The sequence below is a fragment of the Phaethon aethereus genome, assembly GCF_964289735.1.
Source record: "Phaethon aethereus genome assembly, chromosome: 1".
Lineage (NCBI taxonomy): Eukaryota > Metazoa > Chordata > Aves > Phaethontiformes > Phaethontidae > Phaethon > Phaethon aethereus.
The window spans coordinates 35,258,135-35,284,375 of NC_138575.1; the positions used below are offsets into that span (position 1 = coordinate 35,258,135).

Below are 26,241 nucleotides of genomic sequence, written 5' to 3' on the forward strand. Positions count from 1 at the left end.
GGAAAAAAAAAAAAACCTTCTTTGAAAAAAATGGTTTATTTCCTGAATTAAGTTAGTACTTAATGTGCCATTGGTTTTAAAGCACAGCTCCTTACTGACTCATGAGTTTTGCTTAAAAAAAAAGCCTAAAGGCCCAATCTGGCCTCAGACTTCAATGTGTTGGGTGTGAGGGGCAAATGTTCATCCAGAGTCTCTTAAGCAGGAGCAAGCACTTGCCTGAGGCTCTGTCCGCTTGCCAGGGAAGGACAAACGCCCACCTGGGTCGCCACTTGCTCTACCTGAGGAGCAAAGGTTGGACGGAAGGCACTGATCACCACATGGGCCCTTTCTCGCTCCTGTTTACCCCAAGTGGTGCTGGGCTCCGTTGTGGTCAGCGTGCAGGTCTTCTCCCGGGCTCCCCGGTGTGGAAAACATGTCAGGAGACAAGTGTTTACAAACACTGTACACACCATAGGCAGAGGGGAAAGCAGCCTGCAGTGCCACCGTTGGCTATTGCCTGTCCACGGTGAGGGCCAAGACCTTCCTCCTTCATTAATTTTATGCTGTATGTTCCCTTCATCAATATACAGAAATATATAGGTGGCTTAGATTGAGTATGGCAGTCCTAAAGCACTTAGGTTACAGGCCATGGTATCTCCAAGAGAAAAAAAGGAAAAAAAGAATAAATTTATGGAGCAAGCCAGAGCTCAGGCCCCTGCTGGCAAACCTCTCCAGGGCACCCCTTGCTTGGGAAAGCGCTCGGCATTCTCCCGTGGAGAAGTTTTAAATACCTCACGTCTGGAAATGAGGGGTTCCTGCTGCGCCCCCAGCTCAGCGCGCAGCCCCCCCGCCCCGACCGTGCCATCCGGGGCGACTTCCTGCCCTTGGAAACACCTCAGGCCGGGGGACTTCGGAAAGTTTTTCAAAAGTCCAAATCCACCAGTGCCCCCTTGAGTTGTTGTTTTCTCTCCCCTTGAACTCAGGGCGTTGGGTTCGGTCCAATTAAAAAATTCGCCCCCGCTTTCCAAATCCACCTTTCCTGGCCCCCCCCCCCCCGCCAGCCAGCGGAGAGAGGCCGATCGGTGCGGGCCTGGCGAGGGAGGGCCCTTTCCCCAGCCCCTAGCCCCGGAACAACCGGTAGTAGCCGTTTTTTTCCTCCCCTCTTCTCCTTCTCCCTCGCCTCTTTCCGCCCGGCTTTGTGTGAAGTTTGCGGCACATTGCAGATGAGCCCTTAGCGGCGAGAGGAGCCTATTGTTCCCCGCCAGGAACTGCTTGCTGGGGCTGTGCTGGCTTTTGCCTTTAGAGCTGCCTTCTGCAGTACCGGGACCGGCCTCCGGGGTCCGCTGTGTTGCGCTCTCGTCCAGGCAGAAGCACGGCGGCCTCAGATCTTTTTGTCTGAGAGAGAAGAGAAGTGAATCCCGCTGCCGCCGCCACCGCCGCCGCCGCCGCCGCCGTAGCTGTACAGTGTGTGTGTGTGAGAGAGCGAGCGAGGGAGCGAGCGAGGGAGAGGGAGATCGCATGGAGCCGCGGCTGTAACACACACACTGTCAATACCTCACTCCGGCTCCCCCCCCACCCCACCACAACAGTAACCCAATTCATTGTGTGATCCAGCAGCACCATGTTGAGTCTCATGTGCAGGCTGGATCGGTTGGGTTTGTGGTGCTGAGAGAGGCAGCAGCAGCGGGAGGAGGAATTACTGAGAGGTGCCCCTCTCCCTCCCTGTCTCTTTGCCTGTGTGTTGTGTGGAGACAGGACTCGCAATTACCACACTCTCTGGGCTCCCTTATTCCTTTTAAACTTTTTTTTAAGCAAGCCCCTCTCCATGGCTGATCCCCGGCCGAGCACGGGCACCTGGGTCTCTTAAAGACAAGGAGGAGCCGGGGATTGTTGTTGTTGTTGTCGGCCGTTTTTTTTTTTTAATTGGATTTTTTTTTTTACGAGAACCTTTTTTAATACAAAAATGGCAAATTCGACGGGTAAAAACCACGCAGACCAGCGGAGAAAGGGACTCGCTTTCCTGGACGAGCTGCGGCAGTTTCACCACAGCAGAGGGTGAGGAAAATGGGGAGATGGAACGGGAGGGGGGGAGGCTTTTAAACCGACCAGATCCAACTTCCAGCCCCTTCCCTGAAGGACACGGCAGCCCCAGCGAGGGGAGAAAAGGGGGCAGAGCTGACAAGTTGTGGTGTTTTGTGTGTATCTCCTTTGGCAGGTCTCCTTTTAAGAAGATCCCCGTGGTGGGTGGGAAGGAGCTGGATCTTCACGCTCTCTACACCAGAGTCACCACTTTAGGCGGATTTGGGAAGGTGAGTGGAAGTTTTAATTTGGGTTTCCCTCCCACTAACCTCTTCCCAAAAGTCTCCTCTGACCCCCGGGGGCGGCGGGGGGAGCCGGGGTGGCCGGGAACCGTCCTATTTAAAGCCGGTTAGAGAAGGTGGGGGGTGGAAGAAGGAAGCGAGCAGGCAGGCAGGTTGGTGGCTTGGCCTTGTCGGTGGAGCGATGAAGGGGGATCCGGGGGTACGGCGCACACCCCGCCCGTGCCTCCCCCGCCTCCGCTGGAGCCCCTCGCCCCTGCCCCCCTTCCCCGAGAGAAGGCGAGGAAGGAGCAGAGGCTTCGGCCGGCGAGAGGCAGTTTCTTTCGCTTGTGGCGGTAGCTCTGTGTCTCTCTCTCCCCCTCTCAGAGAGAGAGACAGAGAGGAGAGAGAGTCTGAGTGCAGTTTTAGTGCAACTCAAAATTAGCGGGCATGTTTAACATCGATAATCGGCACGGAGCATGGGCTAGGAAACGATCCTCGCGGCCGGGGGGGGCCGGGCGCTGCCCTCCGAGCCCTTCCCGGGGAGAAATAACAAAAGGGGCACCCAAGACGGTGTGTAATCAAATAGCCATCTTTAGGCTTCAAGGCTAGGGACAGAAATGTAGGCCTCAAAAGAAAGGCCTCTCTGTGTCTGCCGATCTGTCTTGGGGGGACCCCCCGGGCCGGCGCCCCCGCGCCCCGGAGGCCAGGGGGCGCCCCCGCCAGGGCTTCCCTGCGTGATTTTAAACTTCTTTGGGTTTTTAACGGACCGCGTTAGGATTTAAAAGGGGGCGACAGAGGGACTCCCGATTGGTTATTGTCCAGGCAGTAAAAACAAAAACAAACAAACCCCAAAACAATACAAACCCTCCCGGCCGTCCCGTCGTCGTTTGTCGTGTCGTCCCCCACCCCGGGGAAAAAAAAAAAGTGTGAAAAAATTAAAAAAGTAAAATGAGGGATTATTCCCGAAGGGGGAATACTACAGACTGGCAGTAAAATATATAGTCCTAAATCCCATACACGTTCGTGTTTTATTTCTTTTTATATATTCCTCTATTTGCTTCATGGCAGCTTGTGGATTTTTTTTTTGTGATGTTCCCTGTCAATGACGTGTTTATGTGTACGTTGTGTATCTCGGCCTGTGTGTTGTTTTTGACAGGTATCAGAGAAGAATCAGTGGGGAGAAATTGTAGAGGAGTTTAACTTTCCCAGAAGTTGTTCTAATGCTGCCTTCGCTTTAAAACAGTATTACTTGCGGTGAGTGCTATCAAGCTGTTGCAGTAGTATTTTTGAGTGTGGGATTATATTTGGTTTTCAGTGTGTCCAATAATAAAAATACCCCTACTCTTTAAAAATGCTATAAAATAAAGCAGGAAGACCTTATAATTCCTTACTGCTCTGGCGCAGTGATCAGTTAAAGGTAATTCTGTTTTGTAGTTATTTTATTTGTATTTTACGTCTGCAAGCCTTAAACTTTGAGGGGATCCCAAGTATATAAACAATATATGTCAGAGCCATTTTTATTGATTGTTTCAGAACGACGGTACTAAAGGACTGTTACTAAGAGATCATGCTATTGTAGTTAGAGAAACTTAGCATAATTTTTGGAGAACTGAAATGTGTTGATATATGTAAACTTGTTTACTGCTCAGTGGTGTCAGACGTTGAATGAAAATGCATCTGCAGGAAGGTAGACTGCTTTGGATAAATTAGATTGCTATCAATTACTAGCAGCATACATTTTTTTAATTTTAGAGTACAAAGAGCTAAATAATTTTTACTATTACTTGAAAAATAGTAGATTCCTGCAGCTTTTAAAAATAAGGTTACATCCCTTGAAATGATACAGGTTATTTTTTGTGATGCAGATTATTTTTTAATGTAGTATGGAGTACATATTGACTATTTTAAATTACTATGGTACTGTTCAGTTACTAGATGACTTCTAACAAAATTTTTTATTAACTTTTGGTGATTATTCTGTGTGGGAAAGATTTTGAAAATATTGCATAATAGTGTTTTTAGATGCTATATATAGACAATTACATTTCATTTAGAATAAAGTTTTATTTGCATTGGTTAAGGAATGCAATTTTCTGTTTCTTAATTGTATAAATGATATTTTTCATTGCAAATAGTGATGATATAAATGTGCAACATGTACAAAAGATGTATGGGCTTTTGGACTTATGTTTTGGTGATCCGAGTACACACAAGCTTTTATCTGTGTCTAGTTTGGCCTTCTGAATTAGGAAATGCAGTAATTGTACAGGTGCACTTTCTATTGGTTGTCCTAGATTGACTTCCAGCTTGAAGCTGTAGAGTTCATAGCACAGTGGAGCAGTTATTGAGTTACAGTGATGTCTGGAAAACCTTAGTCAGATATCTGTAGTTACTGAATTTTTCTTTTTTTGATGGTGACATATGATTGCCTTAAGATCCAGACTAAGAAAATAAATTACCATTGTTAATAGCTTTAGCAAAGTTTATGAGTGCTAATAGGCCTAGGAATGAAGAGGGAAGCTCACTTTAGGATGTCCTTCTCTGTTGCTGTTTTTTGTTTTTTTTTTTTTCTTCTCTGCTGCATAGTATTGAGATAGTGTTGCTAAAGATTTGTTGGATCATAGAAAGCAGTTTTTTGCTTTTTGAGTTTTTCTGTTGGACCATGTAGTCTATTACTTGACTAGATTTTACATATAATTTGCAAAATGATAGTTTTTTTGGTTTTACCCCTTCCTTTTTATTTCCATATTTTACAACTGTTTGAATGGCCTAACTTTTTGCAGTAGAAGGTTGTATGTCACTTGTGTTTTCATCTGTATTTAAAAGCATTTATATGCTGTGACAGTTAACACAATTAGTGTTAATTTAGCCTTCTAATGACTATTAATTTTTAACAAGATACTACTTTTTAATTTAGGATCAGACATACAAAAATGTTATTTTTATTATTAGCATGCTGGTATTGGCATTGTTTAAAATACAGTTGCTGAAAATATGTATAAATGATTACATACAAATATTTGAAAGTTTTTTTTATTTATTTGGAATTTAGGAAAAAAGTTGATAAACAGATAAAGATGAATAATCTTTAAAAATGTCTGTTTTATCACAATCTCTGATTTACTTAGGCCATTCTGAAATAAACTGTCAAGATTGTTCATTTTGGGGTGCATTGGTTTCTAGTGGTTGTTAGGGGTTTGTTTTTGGTTTTGGGGTTTTTTTTAAATTACTGCTTTACTCACTGTTGCTTCTCTCATAATCTTTAAGTTTGATGTGAACTGTTTCCCATCTGAGTTCACCGCTTTACGTGTGCAGTAATAGGACTGTATGTACACATGCATCTCTGCTAGGTTAATGTTCGTTTAGCTTTAACCTAGAAAGTGCATGGGGGGGTTTGGTTATAGGGAAAGAAAAAAATGCTCTAAAGATAAATTTGTAAAAAGGGTCTTGCTTATCTGTGGTGAAGAACATAACCTGAGGTTTCTTATGGGGCCAGATGTTCATGAACTGCTGAGCAATTACCCTTGGAAAAAAAAATGTTTCTCTTGAGTCTCAAGTATGACTATAATCTTGGCCTCACTATTGTAATGACTTTGCAAACAGAGCCAAGCAAATTGAGGCCTATCAACTTTTATATAAAATTTTTATCCAATCCTGTGTTGTGTGTCCTGTGAAGTGAGGGATCTGCATGGCAGATGGGACCCTGTTGAATTTAGATGGATTCTTGAATTCAAGTGTGCACCTACATGCATACATTTGCAGATTTGGGTTCCTGTAGGTTTGTGATCTTTCTATGAAACATCTGGCACACCATGTTCACCGAGATAAGATCTCAAGCTACATGGACCACTTGCTCATTTTGCTGTGTTACCTGTCATAATGCTGTCATTTTGACTTAAAATTACTGTGTAAATAACTTAGAAAGTTGAATTATTTGTGTGACGTCAATAATCCTGTTGGCTTGATCAAACCAAATGTTTTGCTAAACAATCATCAGGTTATGGTTTTTCTAGGCAGTTGTGAGCTGTGTCTTTTTTGTTTAAAGAAATTTTTCATTTTGACTGTTTTGGAATTTTGCTGGATATCTTTGGGACATTAAAGACGTGAATTGTTTAAAACTTCTGATACAATGCTGATAGGCTTTATGATAGGTAATATTTGAATATAAGGTAGACAATCCTATCTACGCCTGCTCCCTTGCGTTGCCCTCTATTTTCTCTCACTGGAAAAAGTTATTTGTAATGTGGAAAGTCTGAACCATTCAAACTTTGTGCCTGTGTTGCTTTGAGCTGTCTGACAGGTGAAGTAATTTATGCACTGTGGTTCTTAGTGAGCAGTCAAAAGCCACAGTGCCGATAACCATTGATAGACTGTACTTGTTAATGTAGTTCTGTAAGTCTCTACAGCATCGGAGAGTATAATTCCCTTGGATGTAGTGCAAATTAGATGTTTCATCTCAATTGAGGTGAATTAGTAAAGCGTTTTCTAAATGCTTCTCTAAAGATTATTTTATAATGTTAATGAAAATATTTTAATACAGGGTAATAAATGTAAACATCAGTAATGTGGGCATGCTTTTACATTTTTTTTTTGGTTGGTAAACATACAGTAGGTGAAAAGAAAGTTAACTTGAAATCTAGCCTGTTTTTATGTTAATGGTTGATTAGGTTGCACTCCTGCAAAGAATTGGGCTGATGTGACCTCGTATGTTAGTATAAGGTACTCTTGGTTTTCATGTGAGTGTAAACTGGTACATTTATTTCTGTTGTGGGTCTTCATCTATTCTTGAGGAGTGAGAGACCTTGTAAACTAAATGTGCAAATGAAATATGCCTAACTGAGTTAAAAATCACTTTGCTTTTAAAAGGTATTTATCTGCATTAAGAGAAATTTTGTGAAAGGACTAAGTGTCAGGTAAAATAAGTTTAAGTCTCAGTTCTGCAGAGAATTTCTGAAAGGTTGGAAGCAGGTGTGTAACGTAAGCTTCTGGTAAAGGCAGCAGAAATGAGTTAATACTAGTTAAAGGTGATTAAGAATTTGCTGTTGTAAATGTTGGGGAGGTAAAGGGAAGTCAAGTAGAGAGGAAAGAAGTCAGCTCATAAATGAGAAGTTGCATAAAGTTAGTATAAAGACAAGCCATTATGCTGAATTTCCTGAAATTCCATATATAGTAGGATGAAAAAGTGTGAGGAGTTAAAAATCAGGACCACATGAAATAGTTATCGACAACAAATAGAGGGGGTTCTTGAAAGATCTGAAGATATTTATAAGTCATTTGATCTTCAAGGTGCTACTAAGAAATTGAATAATAGTACTGATTTCTTTAAAGGCGGGGGGGGAGGTGGAGAGAAAGGAAAAGAAAAAAACAAACCATGAGCTGAGGAGCTAGGTAAATTTAAGGGATTCTGTTCCTAGCAAAACAGTGGCAGAAATATTAGGGAAACAATAATAAGCAGCCTGGAATTTTCCAAGTGAAATTACTTTAAAAGAGTTTTCTTTGTTACTCTTGCTCAGTGTTTAAAATTAGGATCTGATACTGCAGCAGCATCTGCACATAGATCAGTGAGTATGGAGAAGTACAGGACTGGCTTGCTTGCCAGATCTGATTGCAGGTTCAAGGCCCCAGTGGGTGAAGAGAAAGTTGTAGCTGTAGTAATAATTTACATATTTTCTAAAATTCGAGTACATCTCAAAATCTCTCATTAACAAATTATGTATGTACATGGATAGTCATCTGAATGAAGCATTGGGTAAAGGACCATAAACAAAAATAGAACAAAGTATAAAGAATAGATTTGGTGAGTCACAGCAGTTTTAGGTGCTAAAAGAGTAACATCAGTGCTTACATATGCATGCAGTAATACAAGTTTAACCATTTTGGGCATATTTAGTGTCTGGATTGATTAACTTTACGAGAAGGTGACTAGTACACTTTTGACATTAGCAGGTGATGGTAAGGTGGGAAGAGTTAAACACAAGTCAGGGCAGGAAAGAAAAGGTTATCTAAAGAAATTCGGCACGTTGTTAGAAAATACAATTGAGATTTAGTTTGGAAAATGCAAGCTAAAACAGTTGAGGGACAGCAATCCAAAACAGGTATTCATTGTGAGGGAATAACCTGGAAAGCAGTATTGCTGAAAAAGGGATAGGAGTGATACCATGGGCCTGATAATCCTGTCAGTTGTGTGCACCCAACTCCCTTTCATATGAAAGGGATTTGTGCATGCTTCTGACAGGAAGAACAGGCCCCAATTTGCAATATGATATATAGACTTTGTTAAAATCAGAACGAGTTTAGGTTGCATCCACAGAGGCATTGAACAAGGGGGAGATGAGTTTTTGTGTGAGACTGTGTGACTGTGTTTGGAGTACTGTTTTACTTTCAGAGCCTTTGCAACAGGTGGGGCAACTTAAGAGAAGCTTAAAGAGCAACAAAATGTTAAGAAGGCTGAAGAGACTAATTGATTTAAAAAAAAGATTTGAGACATAAATGTTTTGCTTGGCTAAATGAACATTTTGGGTGAGAAGGGGAAATGGTCTCTTACAAACATTTTGAAGGACCTAAACACCTAAAAGGGAGATAATTTTAAATTAAATAAGAGGCTGAGATGAAACCAAGGGAGAATATTCAGAGCAGAGAGCAGCACAAAAAACCCCAAGATATACCTGTTTACCTTCTGAATAGTATGCCAAGCAGAGTAGAGGAGAAACCCACGCCATGGGTCATTCAGAACCAGCCTGGTCAGGACACTTAATGCATCTGCAATAGGTAGGAGCCAAGACTGGCAGAGAAATGGACCAGATGACCTTACAGGTTCTGTTCACCCTGGAATAACTCTGTAATGAAGGCTTTCATCTTGCATAGCTACAGACTTTTGTTGCAACACTATGGACTTCACTTGTGGAATCTGTTGTGCTTAATTTTGTCACAAATCCTGCAACCACTAGCAAGACAGGAAACCAATACAAGGATGACGTTTTTATGATTTCTTTTTAAAATTATTTTTCCCACCTCAGTTGTAATGCATGTTTCAGTCAGACATCTGAGGCCTTGCTTTTAAGTCTGAAGTGAATATTTTACATAGTTGGAAGGGGGAATTTTGTTTTAGTTGTACTGTAATCATCCAGTCAACATATTCACAGTTAAAGACTAGTTACTGTTCATGCTAGAAAGCTTTATTTAGGGGAATTAAATATGTTGGTTGTTAAAATCTTAGAATGTCTCTCAGTAGAAGTTGTTTATTGGGATGGATGTTTTCACAAGTTGCTGGGAATCTGCTTAAAGGAAAACAGAACTTTTATAATACAAAATTTGCATTTGGCCCTTTCTGAGGAGACCAAGCAGCAGGTGAAAGGAAACATAGCTACTTTAAAATTGCTCTTAGAGTTATGTTGTGATATGAGTCACTACGCACATGAGTTTGGCCTCTATCAAAGTTTCTGAGCTTTTGCTTCAGAGGCTAAACTCTTTACTGCTGAAAAATATAGTGAAAAATCAGTGTGATGAATGTTAACATATTTTCTCTTCCTGATTTTTTTTTTTCCTGCAAACTTTTTAAATGACCTAAATCACTGCTGCTAAGCTGAAATGTATTGGTTGGTTTGGAGAGGGGTAAATGTTCTTCGGTTTTAATACAGAATTCTGATTGTTTAACTTGAAAGCTTATCTAGACAGATGTCAGAACTAATAACCTACAAAGAGCAAGTTTCCGGCAACACTGTAGTAACTGTGGTGACTTTTAGGACCTACTGAATCTTCTAATAATTGGTGGAAAGTTTACATGTTAAAACCATTTTCTAATCTTCAACTGAAACAGTATAAAAATTAATTTATGCTTTAAAATTATTAATAACTGTAGTAACAGCTTAGGATTGAATAAATGGTAAGCATATTACAACAAGATCAAGAATGCATATGGAATGCAAGGATATTGCTTCTTTCCTTGTGAAGTCGAATAAGCCTGGCTAAGAAAAGGAGTTTCAGACCTTTTTTTTTTTTTTTTAATATTTTAGAGCTAGTAGGCTTTAATTACCTTGTTTATTTTCAGTTAAACCTCAATAGAGAAGACTTTCATACCCCTTTTTTTTTTTCTTTCCTAACCCCTTCCCCATTTTCTCCAGTAATGAAGTAGAGAAGTATAATTTGTTAAGTTTTACAGGTGAGGTACTAGAGGTACACATAGGTTCAGACCATTTCTTTGAGAGTGCATCTCAAATAGGACTGAAATCCAAATACAGTAAAGCTTTTTTTTTTAAATTATGCTAGAATCCGTTTCTGAGAGGCAAATTGCTTCTTCCCGACCCTTCGTTATACCATCCATGAAAGTGGCCTACTATTATTTACTATGTTTTAAAATTCCTCTTCAATCAATAGCTGAGGAAGGCCTGTTTGAGAAATAAACCAGGATAATTTTATGTTCTGTGACTTGGAAAACTGAAAACTAAGTATATAACAGATTATGAGAATGGATTGTTTGTGTTTTGTTTTGCTGTGTTTTATTTTAAAATGCTTGTTTTGTTTTAAAATGTGGAGTGTCACAGTGGTGTCTTGCAGCTTAAATAGGACTACTTGGAGTAACTGTAGTACCAGTCCACATTATTAGAAGACATACAGTTCACAGAGGGAATTGGGTGTAGGTCACAGATCCCATCACATGATATTGTTTCTGGTTATCAGTCTGATACATATTTATTCTGTGGCCTTAGTTAAATCATTTGCCATCTTTTTATTCATATTTATAAAGTGGGTATGTTGATGTTTGTTTACCTATCTCACAGAGAAGTGTGAGACTGTAAGCTTTTTAATGCAGGGATTGTGTTTCTTCATGCTTCTATGTCATATCTTAAATATTTGAAAATGAATATAAATTAGGAATATATGAGGAAAATAAAACTATTCATAAGCTTGTTTGCCCTCTGCAGTGTTGCGAGGAAGAAAATATAGCATAGATGAGAGGAAGAACAATCCTTATTCCTTAGGGAATAAATAAACTTGGGATACCTAAGTAGAGAAATATTAGAACGGTTGAAAGAAAGAAGATTATCTTAAGGAAGGATAATAAAACAGCAAGATGGTACCCAGAATAGTGAGCTTAGGTTTTGCCTGAGGTACTAGATTAGTGAGCTAGGTATCAGATCTAAAATACAGTCTTCTTGGAGCAATGAGTTCAAGTCTAAGCAGACCTGAATTAGATTTTCGGCAACAAGGTAGCAACATGGACTTCTTTACTTTTTGTTTTCCTGTCTTTAAACTGAATGTGCATGCATTTGTTTTAACTCCAGATAAATTGTAGCAAGCCAGCTATGCTGCAAGAGGGATTGCATTCTATTATAATAGAGTGGAGTTCTGTTGAATGATGCACCGGAGCATATTTGTCTGCAAGCGTGAACTATGTTCATACTATTTTCCTTTTTTATTGGTGTGGGAGGAGCAACTGTTCCAATTAGTAGTCTTTTAGAATAATTTACAGTGTCACTTGTCAATCCATAGCTGCCTGAAATATATAAAAATCATGTAAAGTAGGTGATCATTCTGATTCAGAGGGACCTTTTCTCACAATGTTTGCTGGACTTTCAAACAAACGCATGAAGAGTTTAGATGGGTCATACTTATGGCTGCGTGCATTTCTCTATTGTTACATGCTGTGACGTCTGCTGGTTGGCCTCTGCCTCCCTGTCCAAAGGTTGCTATGCTTCCATGATAATCCACATGTAGAGATTCTCAGCTCTGTAAATCACTAAATTGTATGACTAACTTGGACTAGCTCTGTTAAAGTTCTTTAGAGAAGTGCTATAAAGACATGTATTACTGGGATGTTAATGTGTTTGGGTAATTTTTCATTTGGGATACATCCCAGGGGCTTAATTAAGCTAAATGAAAACAGTTTATTTTGGGGGTAAATCTAGCATGTTCTGAGGATGTTAACGATAATTGTGGCATGGGATAGGTGTAGAACTGTGTGTGGGTTTTTTTGGTTTTGGGTTTTTTTAAAGTATATTTATATTAAAAGAAAACTTGTGGAAATAGACTTAGGAACAGTACTTCCCTTACATGGTTATTTTGCTCAGGAGTATCTGGATTCTAGTGACCTCACTTAAATGATGTAGAATCCAGGCAGTGTCCAGGTAAACAGTGCCATGCTACAGAATTCACATACGTCTTCTGTAATTTTGGGGAGAATAGTAGAGTTTTGAAACGCTGGAGATTACAGAGCTTTTTCTTGGACACTTTCCTCCTCCTAATGCCATCGATGAAAACCTAGGAAAAGTCACATTTCTAACAGTATATGTTCATATAATGCTACAGTTGCACAGTAAATATCTGGGGAAAAAAAATCACAAATGACCTCATTTATGTATGAATGTGCAACCTTAACTTTGTCTCTAGAGAATATTCTTCATAATAGAGCCTTGTGCTCTCTGTGGTAAATGGGAATAAATTCCATGGCAGTATTAATCTGTCGTATAACTGAGACACACCTCCCCCCCCCCCCCCCATATATACACATAGTTCTGACTCATTGTTCAACATGGTAATTGATTAATCTCAATATTAGTTATTTCTAAGGAGGTTTTGGGTGTGCTTTCTGGGCATCCATTCCCCACTATCTTGGCTTCCATGGTGTTACTCACGTGGGCCAATTCAGAAATCCTTTCCTTTGCTTGTGGGCTGAGGGGAATTCACTGTTGCAGTACTGTTTACCCTGGTGTCTAGATTGCAGGTCTTTTTGTCTCTCGTTCTCTGCTAATCATCATCTTCTCAGTCTTTGACTGCAAGCTGGAATTCATCTTCTGTTCCTTGACCCCTCGATGTCTGTACCCATTGACTGCACATGGAATATTTACTGTAATCAAATTAATTCCTAATTGTAAAGAAAATTGAAGGAAAGAAAAGGTGTGTGCAGGTAAAAGGGCAAGAGGACAAAGCACTAAATGTCAGGTGCCTAGCAACAGTAAAATACTGAATTTTACAGCAAAATGATAATAGATTCCATGGTACCTGAAAAAAAAATTACTGCAGCTATGGACATGTAGAATTCACAGGATCTAAAGGGTATTTCACACACCTGAAAAATGTGCTTTCAGGTATTCTGCAGACCCAGTCAGGCTTTGCAGCATTGGTGTGCATTTTGCTTGTTCTTCCAAGGTCGTTTTTGTAACTCTATAGAAATACAAATTTTTTTTTTCAGTGAAAAATTTGTTTCTGAGCACAATTATGTGCAAAGGCTGACCTCTGAGCACAATTATGTGCAAAGGCTGACCCCTGTAGTGAATTATTGTGTTTAATTGGATTTGAAGAATATACAACTACCGTAACATGTAACTACCATACATCTTGGAATACCTTTAGTAAGCATTTTTTTCAAATGCTTCAAAGTACTTTATTTCCTTCAAACTTAGCTGAACTTGCTATCCTGTTTAACACCATGTGCTTCTATGTTTATGTAACATGAAGTTATTTATTAGGAAGATGTTACATTAGTCAACAATGCATATGGAATCATAGTAAAAGTGTAAAAGGTTAGAAAACCAAAATGCAATAAGTGGTGACAATGACTTCATAATGTTTGGTATTTTTTCACTAATGTGTCTTATAGTCAATACGCTGTTATTACTCAAATGTAGTTACATTCCTAGCAAGATTTTTTTTTCTCATAGATTAATACAAGATTTTTTTTCTACTTAGATTTTATGAGTACACAAATATTTTACTGTAGTAGCTTTCATTCTCCTAATAAGCAGTTTAATTGTATTTTAAACATAACTAGTCCAGCTGTTGAAGAAAGTGCTTCTTAAGTAAGATCAAAGAAAAAGGTGACTTAAAAATAATCTACTGTTCTGCATGTAACTGTAAACAAACACCCAGCTTCCCTAAATGTACTGATGCATATCTATATGGATATTTGTGTGTGATGCAGTTTAAAATTATGATTGTCCATAAATTTATGTGCCTGGTTGAAAGCAAAAATGCTCTGTTAGTTTTATGGTGACTTGGTGCTTCTCTAGGTCTGCTCTAAGAGCTGTGTTGGTAGACTTTTGCTCATGTGGAATTCTCTAGGTCTGCTCAGGTAGAATCTCATCCGTGTTCAGAGCTGGGCAGGATTCGGTGGCATCCTGTGTCAGTCCAGTGTGCCTGTAAAGGTCAGATGTGTAATATCTGGACCATGTATGTTAACACAAAATGTGTCTGCTTTAGCAAGGAAAGAAACTAAAAAAGTAAAGTCAATAAAGATATATTCAAAACAAGATACTGAAATTGGTATAAACAGAGTGTTCATTTCTTTAGTTGTCCTCAGGAGGTCTTCCTAGGCAAGCAAAAGTTGCAGACTCAACGTTTGGTGGTTGTTTTCTTTTTAAAGAGTTTATGAAAGCAACAGGGTTTGTTTGGGGTGTTTTTGTGACTAAATTAATTTGTTTGGTTTTTTTTGAGGGGGCTGCCTGGTGATCTAGGTAAGTAAGAAAAATAAAAAACTGTTACCATTATTTCCTGTTTTCAGAAACTTATAAAAGAACTTACTAGTGAAATGATACTAAAAATGAGTATAGTGTGATCTGTAGTATTGTCAACTTGCAGCACTCACAACATCAAAATAAATATGATGAAAACCTTTTTTTATATTGTGGAAATAATGATGGAAAGTTATAGTGAAGTAGACACAACATAAATATGATTGTTCACATACCATATAACATAGAGCAACAATATAAACGCACAGGATTTTTGATCCAATTGCCTTACTAGATGAAACTTTGAAGGGTGCATTGTACAGGATTCTGCTGTAGAAGGCCACCAGGTGGATGTGACCCTCAGGGCTGTATCTTCTTCTTCAAGGCCTTTTTCGTTCAGGTGGTATGTGTTTGCTATGGTTTGTGGCTTCAGAGACTTCATGTATTTTTTGATATGGCAGCTGCCCATCTCCTGACCAGGCAGCCAGGTGATCCAGCTGTGCAGCTTGGAGGCTGTTAAGGTGCCTGTGTACTGCTAGGCTGCTGGCCTGGCAGCAGACATTTGTACTCTGAGCAGTCAGCTACTATGCTGGGAGGCGCACGCTAACTCTGCCTCCAGTTGGACCAGATAACACAGGCGGCTTCTCAGTCACCTGTAGGCCAAGGAAGAGGGAAGACAAGGTGTTCGGAGGTATTTTAATGAGAAGGGAAGAGAAGACCATTTGAGCATAGGGATTGCAGAGGGAAGGAATGTGAATATAGAGTGAGCTGGGTGCATGCATGCCTTGGGTGAGGAGGCAGGGATGTGGGAATGTTGGTGGAGAGAACACTGTTTGGAAGGGCGGATGGGGTAGATACTGTAGAAGGGAAAGGAGGGGTTATGTAATCAAATGCTTATAAGTTAGTCTTTAATGGCCAAATCCCTCATCTAAATTGGTCACTGGATGTTAATTGACTTGTGGCCCGGATGCTGGGTTGCTACTCAGTGAAGGCTGTCATTATTCGTAAAGTGTGAAGTGGTCTCTGACTTTAGTTGCACCATCTGCTTTCTACAGGGAGGTTCTGATTTACTGGTACAAACCTTCTAGTGATTCTTCTGCAGCTTTGCTTCTGCTACCAGTGCTGCATGAACAGAATTAATTTCTGTTCTGTTAGTTTATATTTTTCATTGACACTGAATTTACCATTTTCATTTTGGTGTAAAAGATCTGTCATCATCACAATTACTGTTACTTTTGTCCTTATATTAAAATATCATAGAGGCATAAAATTGCATATAATCAAATAAAGGATTTTATCTCTTCCTTAAAGAGCTTGCAGGGAGAAAGATCGCCTCTTGGAGAATATTTCTTCCTGGGCATTGCTGTACTTAAGAAAGCTAACAAGGAGGAACAGTAAGGGCTTCTTCAAACACTGTTGTCACATTGAGAAAATTAGGAATGTTTTTTAATATTTTGTATGCTGATTATATAAGAAATGCATACATTTTATTATATATGTCTATATATAGCATATACAAGACTGGATGTCAGCTTAAGTTTGGGATAGGTTGCGTGGACTTTCTGTCCCACCTCTAATATTACATATATGTTAAGAATTAATTTTCAACAAGAGAGGAAAAGATTTAATGGAGCAAACTTAAACAATTCTTCTTAGAATTTTTTAAAACCTACACACACAAAGATACGGAGACCAAGTCTGGAACGTAAGGTGGCAGTAGCTGCAAAGTACTGTTTCTTTTTGGCAGTTCTTGATCATATGTGATACAAAACTGTCTCTTGTCCTTAGGCTTGTGTAATTTGGAAAGAGAACTTTTAAACTCAGCCTGCTCTAAGCAGACTGTATAAAATTGCTGTTGTTTGAAAGTGCTCCAAATTATGGCATGTAAGTTGTTCTGATCAGAACAGTTAGTGGGCAGAGGGCAGGTGAATTAGTCAAAGATGTGGGCAAACTGTAATTTTCATGCAACTGCAATTTCTACCATGTTACACAGATATTATCATACAGCTACGTACTTCTTTTTTGCTATGATTGGAATGATTTCTGCTGTTAAATACTATTTTTTAACTAGAAGATAATGTAAATGTGTTTAACAGTAGTGCTTACTGCCACTCTTTTGAGCTGTCAGCCACCGAGATGTCTCCTGAGAATAAAAACACCACATTATTTTAAAGGGGTACATATCTCCTTTCTCTACCTCTTGCCCTACCTCAGTGCATAGAGGAGGGTGGAAAAAGAGCATAAGTCATTATTCTTTCTTGCCTATGTGCATCAGAAATTATTGTTGTTATCTTGCATAGCAACTTGTGGTATCCCTTTTCAAGCAGACAGTCCTGCTGTCCCCTTGAGGGGCTGCTGTGCTGCTGGCGTTGCCCCACAGCAGTGATATGAGCTCGGCTTTTAGGTTTTTGGTGGTGGTGAGGACTTGTTTTGGGGCTGTTGTTTTTTTAGTTGTAGAGATCTGCTTTCATGGAGACCTGCATCAGGGTTCCACTGACTACATTAGCTGTGGAGAGGCAAGCTAGCAGATTCTAGTCTTGAATGGCCTAGTTCTGCTGTTGATCTATTTATTTATTTATTTTTAATAGATTAAGTTTGGTAAGTTACTCATATTGCCTTACGGTTAATTTTCTGAAGAGTGGGGTTTTTTGTGTGCCTTCCTTTTAAATTTGTGGAGGTCGTCATGCACACCCAGAGAAGTCCCATTATAGACAAAGCAGGAAGAACAACACAGAGAATATAGAAGAAAAGACTCCACACATTTAGGCAAGTATTCATTCTTGATACCCTTTTTTCCCCTTTTTAAGTAGTTTTTACTACAGTACATCAAGTCTCGTCACATAGGTAATTTTCAGGGCTTAACACTTGTGTTGTCTTCTTGGAAGTTATTTACAGATAGAGATAAATAAGGGGTTTGGCTAGTGCTTGAAACGGAGCAGCAATTTAATGAGAATGATCAAATTAGTAAAAACTTCAGAACATCTCGGAGTAGTATGTGTGTGGATACTAAATGAGGAAAAGAGAGAAAGATCAGAGGATCTTAGTGAGTTTTAAAATGAAGGTACATGATGATGAAAGAGGTTGTTATTTTTGTGGTACTTTCAAGAAAGCTGAGTAGGGATGTTTTGCCAGGAGTGGTCTTAGAACAGGAGAGCTTTCGTAGTCACAGATTGTCACATACCATGTTTATGTGTATATAGATTTTTATATGCAAAAAGCATAAGTGAGAGAATATTATGCATTGGTGATCAAGGAGGCAGTGATAGACAGATTAATGCAGTATGGAAAGTAAAATGGCAGAGTTCATCAAAGGATGCTACCAAAAGTTACAAGTGTTGAGACAGATTTGTGGAGTAGAGTCAGTGCAGAAGAGACTGAGTTATGCTTGAAAACATTTCCCTTGACCATGAGAAAGTCTTGTGTAATCAAAACACATAATCAAACAAAATTATGATAGTACTTGTGAGGATATTTGGTGAAAAGAGTACAAATAGGATGGAGTTAATAATGACACAGGAGATATATGGCTGATTAGGAACAATATAAAATTGACAGTTAAGGTTGAAAATAGAGTGTAAGAAAGCCAGTGTAAAATGCTTCATGGTTAGGAAATTTTGTAACACATGATCAGTAAAGGGAACAAGAGGATCCTTAGTACAGATTAGGACCTTTTGTGAGAGGGAGTGGAGAGGCATTTGAAAACAAACACTGTTAAATTATATTCTGCCAAGGCTCAAATCCTTGGTAGGTCGATCTCTCTTACAGTGGGAACTGAAATGCCTAAAAAGGTGATAAATTCCAGGAGCCTACTAGATTAGTAGGGTAGTTGAGACATTATTTATGTAATGTTTTGTATTTATTTTTTTATAACCAAGCTGGGTTTTATTTGGGGGGTGGGTGGTTTGGTGGTTTTCTGTTTTTTTTTTTAATTATTATTATTTTTTAAAGCCATTCAAATGGTATTAAAAAAAAGTCTGTCAGAGAATGTATCAGTTAGAGTTTCTGTTTGTTTTTCTTGCTTTTAAGCGTAACTTACTGCTGTTATGGACCTCTCTTAAATTTTAAGTGCTGATCTGTTCAGAGATCATGACTGTGGTGCCTGGCAATAATCCAGCTCCTGGTGCACAAGGCAAGAACGTCTTCCCTTAGAGGAAGGAAATCCCATGGAAGTATGTTTCTGCAAGATCATGCCAGTGAACAACAGTACATACTTGCTGGATGTGACTGACATTGTTGCTTTACCTTTTTTCCCCTTGTATCTCAATCTTCATGCATCTTTCTGTTCAAATGCTGATGTGTATGTTAATTGAGGAGTCAAAGAATATACAGACTCCAACGTAAACAAATAAACAGAGAGAGAAATGTTGATCTAAGGATGATATGAGATCATCCGTGGGACTGATTTTTCCCTCGTAACCTTTGTCTAAAAAAAATACGTATGCTTTTTATCAATACGTTACTGAGCAAGTGGCATCTTTCTGAGTGAGTGGTTGATCTTCCACCACTTTTTCATGTGCTGTATTAGTGCTTCAGAACTAGTTCTTAGCTGTCGACTGTCTCTTGGGATATTCTCTGTAGCACCCTGCTTTTCTTAATAATCAAGATTGAAATGCAGTCTGTGGGTGGAGTCGCACTGTATTCCGTTTCCAGTTGCATATACTTTGACCTGTAACTGGGAGGTTATTGATGGAGAAGCACAGTACTGAGCCTGAACTGATGCAGTTACCTAAGTAAAAGTTTGAGAACTGCTACCACAAGTGTATCTCACTCTTACGGTAAAACAGGTGTATCTTAATCTTAGAAAATACTATATATTCATATTCAGTAATGCTGTATGTGAAATTGACCTTCCCTATGGTTGGCAGGATTTTTTGCTAAGAACACCTTACAAAAGGTGTTTGGTTGAAAGGGTGTTTATTTCATGTGCTGTAGTTCTCACCCTGAAGGTTTCAGGCCTGTTTTCAATTTACAAAATGTTATTTACAACAATTGTTTGTTGACTTGAAAATGGATTGAGTTGTATTTTGCTTGTATAGCAAGTGTAATATTTCATACCTAAGAAATTTGATTTAATTAAAAGATTTTTTGGAAAGTCCTTTACTGAAAAGGGAATTACGGCAGTGGAAGGCTACTTTAGCAATTGAAGAACTTCATTATGGGCTGGCTGGCACTGGGTTTTTTGTCTGTGAGCCTACATCTTAGAAATAGGGATCCAAGAAACTTTTCTCACAAATGCAGTGCTTCTGCATTTTTATGTATGTTTGAGGCTGCCCCAATTATGTGGGCTTTTTTTGCCTGTTTGTAATCTTTCCCTAGAGGTGTACTGGTCATCATGTATTTAGTCCCTTATTTCAGCACTGGAGTAAGCAGTGCTCTTACACATACAAAAAGGTAAGCAAATCTACTTTACCATTCTAAAAATGATTGATTTACTACAACATTAAGATCAATCAGTTTTAGGCTTTACCTTAGATAGTGATCTCAAAAATAAGTAAGTTACTTCACCTGTAGTTAGTGTGGTTCACTGTTGGCCTGATTTTAATATGTTGCTCATGAACACAAGGAAATCAGTTGCCTTCCTGCAGAAATAGTGAAGAGGCTACTTCAGTACTTTTTAATCAGACACCGTAAGGATAGTAGAAGTGTCAGATTTATAGCTAGTATAAAGCTGATGATACCTGCATATCACTTGTATGGAAGAGTAGGGAGGAATTATAACTAAGCTTCTATGTAGTGATGTCACTTAAAGACTAATAGTGTGTGTGTGTTTGCCTTTTGTCTCAAGCAGGTGAATAATGCTACTTCCTGTAGGTTTTTAAGTTTTAAGGGATGTTTTCTGAGTGGTGCCAGCGTTCCCTGGTTTCATAAGTTTTCAGTGTGTTGCATTTTAGGTAAGGTGTCTAGTCTAGTAAATCTACCAAACAGTAATTTGATTAATCCAAAATGTGCTTATGTTGTTATTGTACATTTGAGAACTACCCTACATTCTGAATATATGCTGTATAAAACAGATTTAATTCTGGTAAATAAGTGGTTCTGAATATGCATTTACTACAAAACATTAAATATGTAATAAGGTCTTACAACATGTACTTTTTAGACCAAATAATATTTGTAGAAAATAAAAATATTTTAAAGATATGAATTGTGTTGCATAAATAAAAACATCTCTGAAGTGAATCATATTTAAATGCATTATTATTTGCAGATTATGGTTAGCATAATAGACATTTACAGTAGTACAATTTTGGTGAGAGTGGCTCATACTGTGATGTTCTTTGTCATATGGGTTGGAGGGAAAATATTCTAATTGGCTTTTAAAGAAAACCCTTAAACTCTGGAAGAATTTGGAAAATTATTTTATCTGCAGTTAAAATAATCTATTTTAACCAAGAATAATTTTCTTTTGTTCCAAAAATGTCAGAAGCACTTATTTGAGGGACAGCTTGTATAATTATTCAAAATTAAAAGGATACTTGTTCTGGGTTTTTGCTTTGATTATTTATGGCTGGGAACAGAGGTAAGTTGTCTTAGATTTAACCTAGTAGAGAAGCTGCTGGCAGTTCCTAACTTACCTCTTCCATTATCATAATTTCAGACGACTTCTATTTCCAGCACTACTTTTGGCTGTAGCAGACTACTGCAGTTTGGCAAGGTCAAGGCCCTATAGTTGGAGAAATGCATTCCATTTGTCCCATTGTTACAACATTCTGATTTGTCTGCATTTTAGGTAGTTAAAATTGTCTTTCCCTTTCTCTCTCTCCTTTATTTGCATTCTTCACATTAATTTGACAGCATGTCAGAATGATAGCTAAGTATGAATGGCACCTATGCCACTGTCAAAAGAGCAAGGAGTAACATATGCTGTAGTCAGGACGGTACACAAGTTCTTTTTGGAACTCGGGAGTAGTGATGGTGGTGAAAGAACAGTTTGGTTTTTCTAAAGACCTTCCTGTTCTGAAAGTTTTGCAATTGTGCCGGTTTCCCCTTTTCCTTTTTTGAACACAGGAAACTGAACAAATACAGCGGAAGTTTCCCATCTTTTGATGAAGGGAGGAGGAAGTTGGCTTCTATCTTCCCTAACTCATCTTGTGATACTAAGAGCTCATGACCCTTATCTGGCATGATTACTTTCTACCTCTTAAGCTCTAGTACTATTGGGCTGTTGCAAAAATTGGTGATGCATTGCTTTGTAATTCTCTTATTTCATTTTAGGAAATTAGATTTAATAGGAGTTTGTATTTAAAACAACCACCACCACTGCTCCCCCTCCCCCCCCCCCCCAAAAAAAAAACCCAAAAACCCACAAACCCACCTACAAAATTTAGGAAATGTCAGAACTATTTACCTGATTGAGCATTTAGACGTTTCGTGAAATGACCCAAGGCTTTCCTCAGAGTTTGCTCCAAGTTGATGGTGGATATATAAATGAGTAGAAATAGGGGACCAGGTCCTTCATCTAATTTCCTACAAGCTACCAAGAGCAGTTGGTTTTCTAGCATAATTTTAAGTAGCTTTAACAAGAATATTTTTTCTACCACTTTTTCACATGGTACAAAAATGGAGAATTTTAAATGAGGCAGTCTGGAAGGTAAAAAATGGAAGAAGTTTATCTACCTGTTATAAGCTCTTCAGTGGTATATTTTCCAAAAGCCATACTTACCTGCAGTGATTAAAGATGAAATTTTATATAGAGACACTACAGAAGACCTGTAGTCTTTTTTTCTTTACTGTTGCCTTTTAAAAAAAGAAGGCAAAAACCCCAGTATAGTAACATGCTGACACTTGGGCTTTTCACAGAAGTGCCATTATAAGTACTGTGAAATGGAAGAACATCTAATGCTTTCTGGAGGAGTTTGGGGAGGAAATAAAAAGTGGGGAGAATATAGTTTGGGCATTTCTAAAGTGTGTTTTATAATAAGAAATATTTGCAGGAAAATAAAATCCTTGCTAGGATTAGTCTGTTGTTTTTTTTCTTATCTAATGCTGCAATCCCTGATGATGGTATCACAAATGGTTCCTGCGCAGAGTGTTACGATATAGTGATTTGGGATTATGTTTTCATATGAGAACAGGAAAGATGGGAGTGTGTAATGTATTTTCACAAAACATTAGTATTGTGAGTTGATAACTTGTGTTTAGAAGCAATGTCAAGTTGGAAGCAGCTATGGTGGTTTAATCGGTTAGTCTCAGAAATGAGAATATTAGTTGTTGCTTTTTCATAATGCAGTAAACTGAAGAAATATTAATAGACAGCTGAAATTAAGTAACAACAGCATCTAGTTAATCTGTAGTAGTTTCTTATGTATGGCACTTTCAAAAGCTAAGAGTTTTGATGTTCTGGGAAACCGTACATTGTATATGCTACTACGTAATTTTTTTTCCTTTTTGTAGTTAACTAAGACAGTGGGAATGACCTGATTTAAGGCTTCATGATGAAACTTGTGTGTAAATAGTTATTGTTCTGGATGCAGCAAATTAGGTAGGCTAATCATGAGTTAAACTATTTGTTTTTTCCATGCTAATGGAAAATGGCAAGGCAATACTGGAAATTTATGACAGAGGAAATAAATGCAACTCGTTTTTTGTTTGAAGGAAAAGAAGTCTGTGTGTATTTTGTGAGGAATTGGTTCCATCACATTTGCTTGTAGTGGAATAGAATAGACTGTCTGTCTGATTGTATTGGTATTAGTGTCAGATTATAGATAGGATGACAAATGCTGCTTGTATGTCATTTTTATGCTTCTTTGGTAGTGAGGCCACACCTGTAAGACAGAGCATCCTTTAAACTTGAAACACCTGTAGAACTAGTTGTTCAATTATATTCAATTTCCAACACTGAAAGAAGTGTGGTTTTTCAATGACTTCCATTTCTCACTAGGCTGTGATGTGGTTTTGAATACTGCAGGTGAGAGGAAAATAAGGAAGTTCTGCAGTTGTTATTTTTTTAATGATGTTTTATAGTTGCCTATATGAGAGATAGTTAAAACACGAAATCAAAGATTAATATTGCAGATTTCATTTAAATTTGGACATTGCTAAAAGGGGAGAAACCTAAGCTGTAGAAGAGTGAAACTTTAATTTAGTGAAAGTTAACAGCATTGCTGCAACATCTGTAACTTGGTCTCTTTCAGTGAACTTTTTATTATGGTGTATGTCAGTTTTAATGGAAGTTATGGGTAGTTATAGTTATAATTAAGAAGAGAACCTTTTCTAACTACTTTTTAATTCTGATTCATTAAAGAGTATCTCAATTCAAAATATTTAATAGGCAAAAACAGTTATTGAAGTTCCAGCTGCAAAAAATTGAATGTTGTATTAATAAGAAAATAAGTGCATATAGAATTGCTATCATAGCCATTTATCAATGATCACTCTAAACATTCAAGAAAAAACATCCAATGCATCTGAAAAGTTCACTTTTTATCCTCAAAGTTAAAATGAAAAATTTATCATATCTCCATAATGTTGTATGTATGCTGATGGCTTGCTTTTCTTTCTCTGAATTGGAAGTCAAATTCAAAAAGAAACTTGGAAGCGTATGGCCAGTAAAGCATTCAGACTGTGAAAATAGTGCTTTTGGGTTTGTCCTCTAGATAGTTATCTTGGCTGTTCCCGAATCTGACAGATAAGGGGTAGACCAGTTAAAGTTTTGGACAGGTAAACTGTTACACCATTTAGATCCTGTAAGGAATACTGCATGTAATCTGAGTGGCATTATTATTTCTGAAGTTTCCGTTTACGTCTCAAATAATGGTTTTATATTTATATCCATTGTTTAAGGTTAGTTTACCTCATTTAATTTCACATTTTCTTAGAGCTAAAATAATAGCTACATAAATGTCTTAGCTGGACTTTCAGTATCAACCACGCAACAACTGTTACGGTTTATTATTACTGCATACATACATAACTCAGACTAGTATCGTTTTCAACAAGTTAAAGTCATTAGTTCCATCTGCCTTGGTATGTATAAAATGACATGCATACTGAGGTATCTGTCCGTCGGTCCATCTAACTTTTGACATGCAGAATTACAATGGCAAATGTTTGCAATTTTGAACAGTACTACAGGTTTCTGCTTTAGCACTTCAGCAGTGCTGGTGTGAAAGTTTCCTAGCACCGCTTTTCATACGTGTTGTGGTGTCTTCAAACTGGTCCTTTGCATGAAGGTTAGTTACGTTTCTGGGTTTTGAGCTGGGTATCCTGGCATTGAAGTAGTGTCCACTAACAAAAACTTTTGCATTTGTCACATATTTGTAGATTAATGTTTACAGCTCTTTTTCAGGTATTTCAGCTTGCACAGATGGATGGATAAATGGTGTTGGAAGGACACCATCCAACAAATATTTTCCTTAAAATGAAAAATTATCAGTTGTGTAAAGAAATGAATGACAGAATCTTGGCCTATGACATTGTATATTCTTTAAAACTCTTAAAGCTTTTGCAGCATATGACTACCTTTAATTTTTTTTTCTCTTTTTAATCAAATAGGATTTTAAAAAGATATTTCATCCTGCATATGAACTGTATATCCAAATGTGCAATCTCAAAGCATGTTGCATTTGACAGGGAATAGGCTGCCTACAATGCCTTAGACAAAACATTGATTTAGGAATAAGTCACAGTCTCTTTGATTTACTTTTCTTTTTTGAAACATCTTAAAATATGATTGAAAAGCATTACAGATTAATTCATTATTAATTGTGGTGGTTCAGCAATAGACTATACACGGTGAAAGAGAGTTCACTACCTTAATCTTTAAACATTTATAATAACCATTGTTTATTTCTCTTACTAATCCCCACTGCAACTCCTGTGTCCCTTGGGCTCAAGAGACAAGGTGTTACCAGATCTGTTGTAGCAGAGTGCTCCAGGGCTCTGCTACCTGTGTTTTGTTACGGCTTTCATTGTTTGTTAGTATGTTTATAGGAGAAGATAGTTACATTGCTTCACTAAAAATGTATGGTAATATAGAGGGGATCTGTTATGCTGTAGTTACTTCTAGAAAACGCAAAACTAGGCAGTTTCAGGTATGTGTCAATAATTGACAACACTGGAGAAAATATCTGGAAACGGATCAGGATCAGAGTTTCTATTATTTGACTAGACTCTTATTTCAAGAGAATTAGAAGAGGAAAATCAGAATTTTCTGCAGTAATGGGCAGAAATTAACTGTTATGAGTATTTTTTCTAACTCACTGTGAAAATAAACTAATGAATAACTAACATTTTCTTCTATCTGTGGTGCCTTTTGTTATTTTCATTAATTATTTGTAATTTTTGTGTGTTTACTTTTGCCTGGAAAATGTGCTCAAACATGAAAAATGTGCAGTCATTTTGAATGAGTAGTGAAGAATGTTACACTGCTATTTGCTGTTAGCAATCTTTTTTTCTTTTTTTTTTTTACATAAAGTTTAAGGTCTTGGTCTTGTGTTCTTGGTTCCATGATTTTCTTGTTTTAACTGGCTTTGACTCTAGTTCACAAATTCTACTACATTTCATAGAAGTTGGAT

The 26,241-nt window shown here is 38.1% G+C and overlaps 1 protein-coding gene across 1 annotated transcript in view; it reads left to right on the top strand.

The window, feature by feature from the left end:
- Positions 1-1,626: 1,626 nt before the first annotated feature.
- The window catches only part of ARID2 (AT-rich interaction domain 2), a 109,126-nt gene continuing 84,511 nt past the window's right edge, over positions 1,627-26,241 (top strand). Inside the window, exons 1-3 of the mRNA XM_082004983.1 lie at positions 1,627-2,034; positions 2,195-2,288; positions 3,436-3,533. Of these exons, the coding sequence (XP_081861109.1) occupies positions 1,943-2,034; positions 2,195-2,288; positions 3,436-3,533 (284 nt within the window). The 5' untranslated portion in view covers positions 1,627-1,942. The remainder of the gene's footprint in view (positions 2,035-2,194; positions 2,289-3,435; positions 3,534-26,241) is intronic.